This window comes from Dipteris shenzhenensis, chromosome 26, assembly GCF_047967505.1.
Source record: "Dipteris shenzhenensis isolate YYH24624 ecotype China chromosome 26, Dip_SZ_1.0, whole genome shotgun sequence".
Lineage (NCBI taxonomy): Eukaryota > Viridiplantae > Streptophyta > Polypodiopsida > Gleicheniales > Dipteridaceae > Dipteris > Dipteris shenzhenensis.
The window spans coordinates 47,979,554-47,994,469 of NC_141621.1; the positions used below are offsets into that span (position 1 = coordinate 47,979,554).

Consider the following 14,916-nt stretch of genomic DNA (forward strand, 5'->3'; position numbering starts at 1 on the left):
CCCTCTTCCTGGCATCCATCACAGTGCATACAATGGCTCTCTTGTTGGGCATGCCCTCTTGCATCCTCCCAACCCGATGGGCTCCATAGATTGCCACATTTGGGTTCGCGAAGTGTTGAGCAAAGAAACCCGCCACCTCCTTTGCCAAGGTGAGGGGGCTTTCCTTTTCCACTTCTGGGAGTCCACGAATCACTAGCTTTTCTCTTTCCTTTTGCTCATGCATGTCCTCCTTTGATGGGGTGTTACTGCGTGTTTGAGGTTGGGCTTTAAGCTCATTTGTGAAGGGGCAGGGGAGAGGGGGTCGGGAGAGGAGAGGCGAGGGGCGAGGGAGGTCGGGGAGAGGGAGCAGAAGGGGACGGAGGAGAGTGCGGGGGAGAGGGCTGAGAGGGGTGGGGAGACAGCTGAGGGGGGCGGGGGAAGAGGGACGGGCGAGGCAGGGGAAAGGAGCAGGGCAGGGGTTGGCGGGGAGGAGAGCCGGGAGGGGAGAGGGAGATGACGGGGGAGGAGAGCCGGGAGGAGCGAGGGAGACGGCGGGGGAGGGGGCCTGCAGGAGAGGGCAGTGAAGGGGCTGGCTGAGAGGGGAGGGGGAGGCTGAAGGCAGCTAGCTAGCTAGAGCGAGGAGGAGCAGCCGAAGCAAGGGTACATTAAATTTTAACAATCTCATAAGTTCCTTTATCAGGTAGAGGTGCTTGTGTGTTTGAGGTTGGGAAACTGCCTTTTACCCGAATGAAGAGGAGGGAGGGCTACGGATGAAGCAATGGGGAGAAGAATCGTATGCTGTCCTTGCTCTTTTACCGATGGCTCAGTCCTTAGCTACATTGATAGAGATAAGAGAGTGCTCAGTCCTTAGCTCCTTTTTTGAGATGCTTTTCAAATTGCAAATGTATCTCAATGTCCAGCTGCTATTCAACTTAAGTAATTGCTATGTCTACACCATATTTCTAGTGCATTTCTTTTGTTTGATTGCAAAGTTAAAATTGAAAGATTTATTTACAGACTTTTTGTTTTGACTTTTGTGCCAGCTGCAATCATTATTAGATATTTCAAAGCTGCTTTTGAGTTCTACTTTCCACTGGAAGTGTGAGATTTGTCCAGTTGGATGTGCTACACTGGTTCTTAAGGAATCTTCCTGGCTAGTATTGTGAGATTCGATAACAAATGCATGTATGGTTATTCATGCGCAGGTTTTGGAGATGATAAATAATAATCATTATTTATATCGAATGACTATTTTATATGCTATTTCACTCCTTGCTCCAGTAATGGGTGCTGAAGTTACTTGCCAAACCATGCTACCTGTAGTTATCAATGCCGCAAAGGACAGGTATGCTTACATTTGTTATGCTCAATACTGCTATGGAAACACCTTCTTGAAAGAAACTCCAATCTGGTTGTAGATCTTTCTATGTTGAATTGGTTAATTTTCGTTTTTATAATCTAGCTAAATACACTAGTGTTTGTGTAGATATTGGAGGCATTGCTAGGTTATTTTGAAATCTTTAGGTGTCATGATGATGCTAATTTCCAAGTCAATCTAGAAGTGATATTGGTTTTATGACAAGGGTAGGGATGCCATTGCATGAGGGATTGGTCTATTGCCGCAATAATAGAATAAATGCCCTATGTTTCCAAGTCAAGAGGTGACATAAAGAAGGCAATACTTGTTATCTCTTTGATGGCCTTCTCATTATCTATCCAATCAAGCATGGTTGTTAAGACACTCGTGTCTTATGATAAGACACTTAAGACACGTGTCTTACCTTAAGACACATTTAGACACTCTTGTTTTTTTTTGGTGGGTGGGGTGTAACAACAAACATCGAGTTTGACTTAACCATGCTATCATTGATGATGACTTCAGATCCAGCAGTGGCAGTGACCTTGCAGATTCGGATTAGGATGAATCTTGAGAGATTTGACTCTTGAGAGTCGAAAGTTCGCGTTCAATTATATGTATTGAGATGCATATTTCATTCATGTCACATGTGATTGACAGACTGTTGCCATGATATTTATGTGTATTGATTAATTATGTTGGTATATAATCTATGTAGCCCTCAAGGCTCTTGTTAAGTTGTTTATCTAGATTTTTGAATATTAAGATTCAATTGTTAGTTTAGACCTTTAAAGTGTGAGCCGTGACTTGCAAGCTCTTGAGTCGTGACTCTTAACTTGCAAGCTCTTGAGTCGTGAGTCTTAACTTTAACTTTTAAGTCTTGAGTACATTGTATAAGTGCATTGTTACTTCTTGCATTGTTTAAGTGTAGCTATGCTAGCAAGTTGCACGCTTGTATACTTATACATATATTAATTATATATTTATTTTTAGAACGGCGTGTCTTATGTGTCTTATCTTTAAGACACTTATCTGACCAGGCCAGGTTGACCGACCTGCTGGTTGGGTCAACTGACCTGCTTGGTCGGGTCAAATAAAGGTTGACCTTGGGCGACCCAACAGTGTTGTGAATTTGGTGCTACATTAGATGCTACTTTGGCATTTCTGATGTTTTAAAGTGTTGAATAGCATCAGTACAAGTTGAAGTATCATTTCCATTATGATTTTTTGGTTACAAGTCTTTGCTACACCAAATGCTTGTACTTTGAAGCTTTTCAGCTTTTTTCTAGCCTTGTAAGAGAGTAGACACTGCCCATTTCGGGTTAGACCCTCTCATGGCTATCTTCTTGAATATTGAGAAGTTTAATGGTAAAGGCTTTCACACATGGCAGATGAAAGTTAAGTTTGCATTGATGAGGGAAAACCTCTGGGGGCTTGTCAAACCTGCTTCAACTTCTTCTTTAACAGTCTCTAACAACCTCTAATGCTGGAGAATCCTCAGCTCCTACACACCCGGCACGAGATTCTGCTAGAGAGGAGAAAGCCTATGGCATTATTGCTCTTGGCTTAGGAGATGACTATATTCATCACATTTCTGATATGGAGTTTCCTTCTGAAGCTTAGCAAAAGCTTGATATTCTTTTTGGTGCTAGCTCTCATATCTCAAAATTGTCACTTCAGATTGCTTTCTTTGAATTGAAGATGGCTAGTGGCACTCCCTTGGCTGCCCATGTCAATCACATGCGGAGTCTCATGACTCGACTTGCTTCTATCAACTCTCCAATCACTACAGATGATGCAATGGCAGTATTGCTCAAAAGTATGCGTGAAGATTATGATCATGTTGTTACCACATTGAAAAATCTTTGTGATCCTACTCTTGAAGATCTTATTACTGCCCTTCAAGAAGAAGAAAGGCACAAGGAACTCCGGAGAGGCAATGACATAGCCTATGCCATAAAAACTCAAATGGGCAAGTTTCAACCTTGCAAACATTGTGGGAAGACTAATCACCTCTCAAAAGATTGCTTCAAGATCAATCCTTGCAAATATTGTGGCAAAAACAATTACCATGAAAAGTTTTGTAAGGCAAAAAAGGAAGCAACTACAAAACCAGAAACTGCCAATTTACTTTCAGTTGATGTGCCTCCACAAGATGAGGCCTCCTATGATGATTATGCTTTTTGAACCAGCTTCACATATGCTCCAGATCTCTCTTTTATGTTGAGTCAAGGTACTCTGCCTGGATAGTCCTCCAAAATGAATGGAATAAACTATTATGTTCTTTGTAAACACCTCTGGTCACCATATTATGTAGGCCATGTGTATGTGTTTAGCTCCATGGTACCTCCTGCAGACATTGTGTGCATGTATATGCAGGGGAGATAACCATTGGATGGTCTTATGTATCCCTTTGTTTGACTTCACACCCTTGGGAACCCTTGCTAGCATGAGATCCTAGCCATAGATTTATCCTTGACCACCATGTGACTAGATGTATCCTTGACATAGCCTGAGGCATTTCCTTGAGGGCGGGTTTCTTGGGATATCTCAAGGTATATGCCCCAGGCACACCTTGGGTTCTATGTGTGTGTGCTAGAGGCAGGTGTCCATAAGCACTATTAGGTGGTGGTAGATGCCACATAGACTGATTGAGAGATTCTAGGAGCTGATTGAGGAGATGATTGTGGAGCTTGGTGGCTCATGTAGAGGTGCCTACATATGGACCTCACCCTTTTTCATTCTATATGCATTCTCTCATTTCGTGTTCAGCTTCATGCTTTCCTTTCACTTCTTCAACATGCTTACCCTTAGCTTGATCAAAACAAGGAATTGAGAATTGCAACTATTGAGATTGACCATAGGTTGAGAATTTAGGCTGCAAATGGAGAACACATGTTAAGCATGTTTTGTTGCCAAGATGCACACATTCGAGTCTCGCATCTCAATTGCAAGAGATTTCTTTGCCTTCGATATTGGAATGATTGACTTTGTCTTTCAAGGGGATTGGATGAATCCATTGGACCATGTTAGGACTATATGCATACATATTTACAAGCCTTCAGCAATGGAGAAATGCTTTCTAGAAGCATTTGCTTGGTATATGTTGAAAGTTAATTCTTAGAGGGGGATTTGATAATGCAAACAATGGGGCCTCTTAGAACTGTAATCCATATAGTCCATGAGCTAATCTTTCTTTCAAGCATGTGAAAACAAACCAGCAAGCCTGAACTTATATCCGAAAGATTTCAAATTCCTTAGAAATCATTGCAATTAAAAGATTTAAAAGTTGAATTCTCAAACGAATATAAAACTTGATTTACTAGACAAGTTATACAAAAATTGTCTCTATAAGCAGAATGATCCACCCAATAAAAGAAGAGTTATTCCTTTGAGACAACATATTCCACTAGTCATGCGTGTCATTGTCTACAAGACAAACTAGCATGATTAAACTTCTTATATGCGAAAGACTTCAAATGAAACCAGCCTTTACCAATAAAAGGGGGTAAATCTTCAATTAATCATAGGAGTTATCACTTCGAAAGCACCATCACACGTGCGCAGGATACCCAAAGGGTCCCACACCATCACCACACGCCGATTGGCCCCAAAGTTTGGCGCCCCTTGCGGTATTTCTTTTTATATTATAACTTTGCCCAAAGAGGCTGAATACAAAAGAGTTCGCAAAACCAATATTGCAATTGCGCAAAATGAGAATCTTCATGTGACAACCAATTCCCCAAACGCCAACCACGAGCTCTCTTCCAACCACGCGGCCTACAGGGCTAGCAATCAGCCACAGGCTTGAATTGGTGGGTTCTAATCATCCACACAACTCCCCTGGGCTGCCCCATGCTCTCCATGATCACACAAGGCAGAAAGAGACTTGTCTGACGCAAAAAACTCCATGAATCCGCTTCAACGCAGCAAACGGGTACCAAGAAATCTCAATCCAATCACTGGCAAGGTGCCTGGCTGTCCAACAGCAAACCCACAAGGCAAATCGCACCTGTATCTGACAGTCTTCGCGACGGAAGTGGCCGTACAAATCTGCACACAGATTTCAGCAGCCCTTGGACAACTCTTTGAAGTGCGATTTCAGCCTCTAATAGCTTTCAGGACCCTGGCCAACAGATGTGCAGCAGCAGATGCGAAAATCCAGCAGGTACTGGCAGCCTGGCAGCAAGAAGAAGTGCGAATTCAGCCCTGGCAGCACCCTGGAGCAGCAAAGAAGTATGAACTGGCCTAGGAGAGGTGCAAAATCTTGTCTGGATCCCCAATTGAGGTCGCCCAGCTTTCTGGCTGTCTTTTATGATCTTGGTCCCGCTTTTGGCCCATTAGTGCTTTTTCCAATCCATCAGGGCTTTTCGTGGCCCCCAAACCCTAATTTGGGTCTTCAGTGCTTTTCATGAATTTATTTCAAATTACACCACTTTGGCACCCCACTGTTGGACCAATTAATTAATGCCTAGGGGAATTGGTTGCACATTGCTAATTTCCCATGGCCCATGAGGAATTTAATTCCCTAGGTGCCGCACGCATGGCCCTTTGCTCGTGCCCTCGAGGCCCTAGAATCACGCCTTGTGACATCAAAGCTCTTAGAAATCATAATAATCAAAAGAACTTAAAGTCCTTAGAAATCCAAGATGAACTTCCCAAAATAATATAAAACTTTATTTAGTGGACAAGTTATGCAAAATCTCTACATAAGGATTATAATATACCCAATATAAAATTGTTCTAGCCTCATGGTAGGCTCAACAACCCAGTCTTGGATCTACGGCTTGATTGCTTCAAAATACTGTATGCTACTGATTTATTGTTGGTAAAATTTGCCCATCTATCTTAGAGGAAGGCCCAACTTGCTGAAACAAGAGCAAAAGTAAGAACAGAAAAATTAAACTACTTCAAAGACTTTTCTAATTGGCTTCCAAACAAGGTATTGTGCTGCTAAATCTAATAATAGTTGGAGCTAATGGCACCTCATTGATAAGCTACATTGGTTACTATGCATATGTTTTCTTCATTTATATCAACGTAATAGCTTTCAAATTTCCGCAAGGTGGAGATGTGCATGTCTCCGTGTTTCAGCTTGCAAATGGACCTGATCATATATAACAGTCGTATTCATTAATGACTTACAAAGAATATCACTTTAGGACTGAGAAGGCTGATATTGGAAAGGTCACACAAGTTTCAGGAGTTGTAGCTTACTTTGATACTCAGACTGATAGTAGCACAAAGGACAAAAATCCTATCTTAAGTAGGATTCATTCTTTTGGTCGTATCCATCAAATCTTGGAGCTAGATTTTGGATCTTTCTAATCCACTTTGTTGTATTGTAAATTCCATACGCCAAAAATGAGTGGAAGCTCTACCACAATAACGAAGGATAAGTTTGGCTTTCAATTGGTAAATATTGACAGTGTTTTAGAAGATACAGACATTGATGATCAACCATTTGTGATTACTCCACAGATGCAAGTGATGAGATAACTGATATATCACCTACTATAGACTTCTCATGTCCACAGTTGGCCAACCGTTCGAGTCGCACCATCCCATTGTGTTTCTCCCAGTATTTGATGCTACCTTTGTTTTTGTTTATTCCTAACCTAGGAAAGAATGCTGAGACCTTCTGAATTAACAGAGCGGGAAAGTATTTGTTCGAGGCTTTTGACATCGACTACAAGAGAGAAGGGATGAAGAGAGATTTGCGTATTGCACAGAGATGCCAACAAATGGGATAGCATAGAGAGAGAGAATCAAGTAATTGCAAATAAGGGGGTATGTATGTTGAGGGCGAAGAATCTTTCGAGATCTTTTTGGGGTGAAGGAATCCATGGTTCACATCTTGAGCAAGGTAAAGACCAAGGCGATCAAAGGGAAACTCCATACGAGGCATATTTGGATTTTCGATTTTGATGCTTATGTACACGTGAGTAAAGCAAATAGAACAAAGTTGAATCCAAGGAGGCAGAAGTGCATCTCTATCATGTACAACGAGGAGGCAAAAGCTTATTGGCTATATGACCCAAAGAAAAAGGAGTTGGTGGTGAGCAGAGATATTGTTTTCTAGGAGACAAAGAGTCCCGAACCACCAATTGTTGGAGTTATCACAGCCAAAGAGTGTGTTGGTGTGATGTGTTGGTGTGTAGTATTGGGTGATTTAGTACTAGTTCATGTGTGTGAGTCACGTGTCATTATGGGACTTATACCATATGCACTAGGTGCTAGTGTGTGAGTGAGTAGCCTATATAAGGCTTTTACTTCACTTATCTTGTCATACTTGATGAATGAATGAAAGCCTTTGTCATGTCTTCATTTAAGCATCATTTCCTAACACCCTAACCTTCTCTCTCTCTCTCTCTCTCTCTCTCTCTCTCTCTCTTTCTCTCTCTCTCTCTCTCTCTCTCTCCACCATGTTTCTAACACCAATTGTTCCCAAAGACCCAAGCTTGCTATTTTGCACGAAAAGAAGACAAAGGATCTAGAGACTAAAGATTCAGATTCAGAGTCTGAGGCAGCCAAGTCAAAGAGATGGACCTTGGCAATAAAGTTGCAAGAAAAGTTGCCAAATTCCTTTTCTGTCGAGCTTGCTTGGAGGGCAAGCAGCATCGAGGCAAGTTCCCTCAAGAGGCTTCATCTAGGGCTAAGGCCCCTCTAGAGTTGGTCCATTCCGACTTATGTGGACCGATGTCGAAAAACTCCTTCACAGGTTGAAGGTATTCTCTTTATTTATCGACGACTTCAGCAAGATGACTTGGGCTTATTGTATGGCCAAGAAATCTCAATCCTTTGAAAAGTTTAAGGAATGGAAGGAAAAGGTGGAGAAAGAAACAGAGAGGCAGGTCAAGGCTTTCCGTACCGATCGGGGAGGCGAGTTTACATCAATTGAATTCAATAGCTTCTGCAAAACACATGGAATCAAGTGACAATTGACTACAGCCAGGACTTCTAAGCAAAATGGTGTAGCTGAAAGGAAACACATGACCTCAGTTGAGATGGGATTGACTATGTTGCAAGGCAAGAATCTTGCCAAAGCCTATTGGGGCGAAGCCCTTGCAACCGCGATTCCTATTCTCAACCAGACGAAGACAAAGGCTGTGGAACACATGACTCCATACGAGGCGTACTATTGTAAGAAACCAACAATCTCTCGCTTAACGGATTTTTGGTTCTAACGCCTATGTTCATGTGTACAAGGATGAGAAGAAGCTTGATCCCAAAAGCCAGCAGTGCATCTTTGTTGGCTACCGTGAAGAATCTAAGGCATACAGACTCTTTGACCCCAAGAAGAAGCAAATCATTGTCAGCTGAGATGTGGTGTTTGGGGAGATATTGCCAGAGATTGTTGATGATGATTAGGAATTCAGAGCTCTTTCCCCTCCCCCACCCAAAGTTGTCATTGAGGAGGTCTTCCAGGAGGCCCCAGAAGCCGTAGACAAGGAGGAGCAACCAGCTCCAGTACCCACTTCAGAGGATCCTCAGCCAGCTAGGAAACTCCCAAAGTGGTATCTTAGGACTTTACATGAGTCTAGAGTGACAGATATACCTGAGAGAAGTTCTGGCCTTCGGAGGTCCCTGTGGCATGCTTCGGCTTCATTTGCTCACTGTGCGTTGGTGATTCAGGTCACAGAACCCATGTCCTTTGAGGAGGCCAAGGACATCCCAGAGTGGCATGCGGCCATGCAGACAGAGATGGATGCCATCTAGAAGAACCACACATGGGACTTTGTGGATCGACCTTGCAAGAGGAAGGTCATCGGAACCAAGTGGGTCTACAAGCAAAAGTTCAAGTCCGATGGGAGCTTGGACAAATATAAAGCTAGATTGGTGGTGAAGGGATATGCTCAGCTAGAGGGTCTTAACTTTGATGAGATCTTTTCCCCAACTGCTCGGATGACATCGATCTGGACAATCATAGCTTTGGCTACACATCACAGTTGGTCCATCTTTCAGATGGATGTCAAATCTGCGTTCCTTAATGGGACTCTGGAGGAGGAGATTTATGTTGAGCAACCCCCAGGGTTCATGTTCCAGGGTCAACACCACAGGTCCACAGATTGAGGAAGGCACTATACGGGCTGAAACAGGCCCCCATAGCATGGTACCAACAGATAGATGAGTTCTTTGACAGGATTGGACTCAAGAGGAGTCCTTCTGATCCCAACCTCTACTTCTTCATTGAAGGAGGGATGATGCTGGTTATCATCTTGTATGTGGATGATCTCGTGCTACAAGGACATAATAGCCCAAGTCAAGAAGCTGCTTATGACAGAGTTTGAGATGTCAGACTTGGGGCTGCTCCACTACTTCCTTGGTATTGAAGTACGGTAGAGCAGTGATAGTATTCTCATTTGTCAGGAGAAATATTGTCATGCGCTGCTTAGGAGATTCCAGATGGAGAACTGCAAGCCTGCAGTTACACTGATGGAGGTTGGGATGAAATTCAGCATCCATGATTCATCAACATTGGTGGATGTTGGACGCTACTAGTGGTTGGTAGGGAAACTTCTGTATCTTCTCAACACTCGGCCTGACATCTCTTTCTCCGTTGGAGTCTATTGCAAGTTCTGTGCCAAACCTAGGGAGGCACACTGGAGAGCAGGATTAAGAGTTCTACGGTACCTGTAGGGTACTAGTACCTATGGCATCACCTACACCTCAGGCTTGGACCTTGGGGGTTTTTGTGATTCCGACTGGGCAGGGGACTTCGACACTCGGAGATCCACTATAGGCTATTGTTTTGTGCTTTCTTCAGGAGCTATCTCATGGCTCAGCAAGAAGCAACCTTCCGTTGCCCTCTCATCGACGGAGGCGGAGTACAGGGCTGCATGCACCGTAGCATGCAAATCTATATGGCTCAAATAGATCTTGGAGGATCTGGACCAGACACAGACGGAGGCGACCGTGATCCTATGTGACAACTAGAGTTGCATGGCGATTGCGAAGAATCCGGTGTTTCACGCTAGAACCAAGCACATTGAGGTTCACTACCATTTTGTTCAAGAGCTCATCATCGATGACGTTGTTGAGCTGATGTACGTCCCCACCGTCGACAACCTTGCTGATGTTTTCACGAAGGCTCTCCCTCGAGAGCAACTGGAGTATCTGATCACACCCATGGGTATTGGCCCACCATTGGGTCATTAAGAGGGGGTGTTAGAATTCGTGGTTAATGCCCCACATGTTTTGCCCCCCCATTTATGAGGAGAAGGGCAAGGGCGGTTAGAAGGGGGAGTGATTGAGAGGGGGTTCAAGGTCAATGGTCGGTGGCCAAGGTCAATGGTCAGTGGTCAATCCACCACCCCTTTGTGGCCTCTCCCCTCTATTATATAAAGCTCCCTTCCCCCTTACTATTATATAGCACTCAAGCCTTCAGCCTCTCAGCACTGAAGCTGATCCAGCAGCGTGCACTTAGTAGGGAGAAGGCGACTTGTCTAGCCCACTGTTGGTGGAAGAAGATTGCAGCAACTGCTGCCCTTTGTAGCTGCTCCTCTTGCAGCCTTTTGCCCTTCATTCTAGAAGGAAGAACCTTTTCAGTTTTGCCATCTCGTTTGTTTCTTTGTTGCTGCACTTTTGTTGAGTTGTTTCCTAGCAGGTATTCATCTCTTTTGCTTTCGCTGTACTGTGATTTCCAACACAAAGGCAAAGGTAAAGGGGGCAAGAACTTCAGCAAGCCCAAACCTTCTAGCACTTCATCTACTTCTGTCCCGTCTAATGGGAAGAAAAAATTCAAAGCGCTGTAATTATTGCAGGAAGCCCTGTTATGACATCTCAGAATGTCGCAAGCGCATTGCTTCAGAAAAGAAAAATAGCAAAAAGGTCTTGCTGTCACAAATGCTCCTGCTGCCCCTGACACACTCCTGAGGCAGCTCATGATTAGTGGACATTTGTTGTGAAATGTCAATACCATCCAGAGAAGCATGCTCCAGCCTTTTTTGTTTCAGACTCTGAGTTCGATTGGTATTTTGACCACGGTGCATCTAAGCACATCCTTCTTGCAAATCTCTCTTTCAATCCTTGGGGGCTGCTTCACATGGTGGCATTGTCACTTGTGCCAATAATGCATCCTATCTCATGAAGGGGATTGACCAGGTTCAGGTCACTTTTGTGTCAGGGATATAGTCACACCTCTGGAAGTGCCTTATGCTCCAGGTATCAAGAAGGATCTGATTTCTATCTTAGCCATCTCCCTAAATGGCTTTAGGGTTCTTTTTTATGGTTATCGTTTGCGGTGTATGACAACCGGTATGATGACTGCATTGTACTTACTAGGTCACTTTCCAGTGGGCTGTACCTTCTATCAGCCTATGAAAAACAACCAGCTAAAGCAAATTTGGTCTTTGAATATGTCATTTCAGATTCACATTTGTGGCATTCAAAGGATATGGTGGTAGACCTCCCAACCCATGCATACACCTGCCAAACATGTCTTTGAGGGCTGCTTATTGGGCAAAATGTATCAGTTCTCATTTCCCAAAGATGGGGCCGTTGGTGCATCCAGTAACTTGCATCTCTTGCATAGTGATGCTTGCGGGCCGATGCGGAAAACATCACTTGGGGATCACTTATATTTCTCCACTTTTGTGGATGACTTCACTAAATTCACTTGTTTATGGCATGAATTTCAAATTAGATGTCTTTTCTTGTTTCAAGCGCTTTCTTGCCATGGCTGAGAATGAAAGTGGGAGCAAACTCTTAGACTTTCCGCATTGACAATGGGGTGAGTATATGTCTTGTGAATTTTCATGATTTCACTACGGGCATGGTATGCGAAGTTTCTTTCCTTTTCGCTATGCCTTGGATTTCAAAACAGCCCTACAGAGGCCACTCCTTATGTCCGGAAGATTGAATCAGAATTTTTGATGTTAAGTCGTTATGTAGAAGACATTCTTGTCATTGGGCCAGACACTCGAAAAATTACAGATTTCAAGGCAGATTTGTAGAAAGGTTGTTATGACATCCACGTGTCACATAGTGGCAATTGTTTCATGCTCGGCTCTTCATGCATCCCTTGGTTCAGCAAGAAGCAGCCCACAGTTGCCACTTCTAGTTGTGAAGCTATGTGCAGAGCAGCCTTCACAGCTACAGTAGAGTGTTTTTGGCTCTGTAAGTTACTCTCATATCTTCATGTCTGCTAGGACACTTCTATGATCACCTACACTGACAGCTAGAGTGTTTTGGCTGTTGCACGTAATCTTGTCTTTCATGTGTGCACCAAGCACATTGAGGTGCACTATCACTATGTTCGAGAGTGCCTGTCAGCTGGAGACACACGGTTGTCCTACGTTCCCACGGGGAATAACTTAGCATTCTCTTCACGAAGGCCCTACCATGACCCAAGCTTGAGGCTTTTCGACATGCCTTACATTTGCCACCATTTATTACATGATGTTGATCTCCTTGTACTATCATAGGTTGCTATATCCACATTGGACAAATATGTGCAACCATGATATAGTTTTTAGGTCTATTGAGTTCTAGCCAGGATACTTCACATACCATGGAGGGGGGTTTGCTAGCACGTAGCCTTGGTATGGTCTTGTAGGCTAGTTAGGACATTTTGTCCTAGTCTTGGTCAACCAGTTCACTGAGAGGCCATATAGTGGCCACCACTTGTACTTTCTCATTATCCATTTGCCAATACTTCGTTTCCTCAGCTTGTTGTCTGCTCTTTTGCATTCCAATTTCCATCTCCATTCCATTGCTCCCCGCACCCAACATGATTCAACAGAGAAGCTTGTCTGTGCATCAGCTATGAGTCCTTGCAGCTGTACAAACTAGCTAACTTGTGTATCGGCGTAGATCTTGGACATGCCTAATTGTCCTATAGTTTTCAGGCTCATGTGATCCCTTGCCTTGTGAGTGGGAGTGATGGTCGTCGATTCCCCTGTAGATGATGCATTCCATGCAGCATCTCTGTAGTCTGAAGTCTTTCCCTTTTGGTTCCAAATATGATACTTGTTTGAGGGTCTATATTTCCCTTTTGAAAGAAAAGTGAAATGTAGACATTGAATAGGTGTGCAGAATGTTTAAATTGAGACAATGGGACTAAGCGACCTGATTTTTTGGGTTATGACTAGCAGTAATAAAAGCTGATGTCTTTGACGTGTTTACAAATTGAATGCAGAAAAGAGAGCCATTTGAAAGGATTCGATCACTTGACTAATTATAAGTTGGTTTGTGTTATGTATACAGGGTACCAAACATCAAATTTAATGTGGCTAAGGTTTTGCAATCTCTGATACCAATTGTAGACGCAACGGTAATCGTCTTCACTACCTTCTAATTTGAACACCTACTCCCCCCCCTCCTCCCCGGGTGGTATTCCCCCCAGGGTGTGTGCGAACATGCTGTTTCACCTTCCACAAATGAAAATGATCTCATCAATGCAAATATCAACCTGAAAGCCACATAACTAGTCAGCTTGAGAGTTGCGAAGATGGCTTTTACATGGTCAACATTGTCAAAATTATTACTGAGCATAATGCGCCGCCCCCCCCCCCCTCCCCCCCAAAAAAGAAAGAAAAAAAGAAAGAAAGAAAAGAAAAAAGAAGGCCCTCTTTCAGTTAGAGCAAAGTTTTTGAAGCCATTTCAGGATGGATATATTACAGGATGGAAGCATAATTACTTTTATACGTTAATCCTGCATTCCATAGATGGTTTATTGTGCTTGTGTACATCCTGCATGCACAGGGAAACTTTAGATGGCTAACACATCCTCCAAATCATTCCATATGCATAGGAACGGTGGAAGGTCTTTTCACTATTACAGAGATTTTCTGATTTGAAGCACGCTTGTGCAGGTGGTGGAACAAAGTATTCGACCATCTTTGGTTGAGCTAAGTGAAGATCCAGACGTGGATGTGAGATACTTTGCTGCTCAGGCACAATTGACGTGCGACCAGTATATGTCATCATGATTATTATCAAGATATCGGAATGCCTGTCCTCTCTTTGGCAATTAGTGTTTATGCTGCCTGGTTATGTATACTACATCTGCTATTCAGTTATGCACGTATGCTGTTAGATTCTATATGGTTTCATTCTTAAGGCTGGTCTACGATTTTGGAAGGATAGGCTTAGGACAAGGAATGGAGAATTTTTTTGTGTCGAGGTGGCTAGAAATCCTTCTGAAACATAGTCAGTTCCCACTGCCTAGGTCATATGGCAGGGCTCAGATCATTTGTGTAAAGAAATAGTTTTTTGAACAAGCAGTTTTCTTTGATGAAGATACTATTTGCATGATTGGACACTTCTCTGACATGTTATGGAATGGCTAGAATGAATGAGTCCTGTTGCCAGGGTTATGGATTTTGTTACCCACATTCTTACTCTCCAAGGTAGAGAAATTTTAAGTACTCATTCTTTTGATGTATATCCTGTTGTTTAATTGAACTTCCTATACCTTAAGTAAATACTGTCTCGCTGTTGCCATTAATCATGTGTTTTAAGTTGGATACATGGAATACAAGCTGTAATGCTTGGTTAGCTCCCAACTGTTTGTGATCCCTTTGTCTTGAAGGCTTCTATATTTCTTAATCTTTATTGTTGGATGTACTTTCCAACAC

The 14,916-nt window shown here is 43.1% G+C and overlaps 1 protein-coding gene across 2 annotated transcripts in view; it reads left to right on the forward strand.

Moving 5' to 3' along the window:
• The window catches only part of LOC147885193 (uncharacterized), a 59,033-nt gene extending 44,326 nt beyond the window's left edge, over nt 1-14,707 (forward strand). Inside the window, exons 11-13 of one of the 2 annotated variants that reach the window (XM_087397161.1) lie at nt 1,185-1,324; nt 13,544-13,610; nt 14,152-14,706. In XM_087397161.1, coding sequence (XP_087253287.1) covers nt 1,185-1,324; nt 13,544-13,610; nt 14,152-14,268 — 324 coding nt within the window. In that variant the 3' untranslated portion in view covers nt 14,269-14,706. Of the gene's footprint in view, nt 1-1,184; nt 1,325-13,543; nt 13,611-14,151 lie in introns of both variants that reach the window. The other variant, XM_087397162.1, reaches the window with a different exon arrangement.
• The last annotated feature ends 209 nt before the right edge of the window (nt 14,708-14,916 follow it).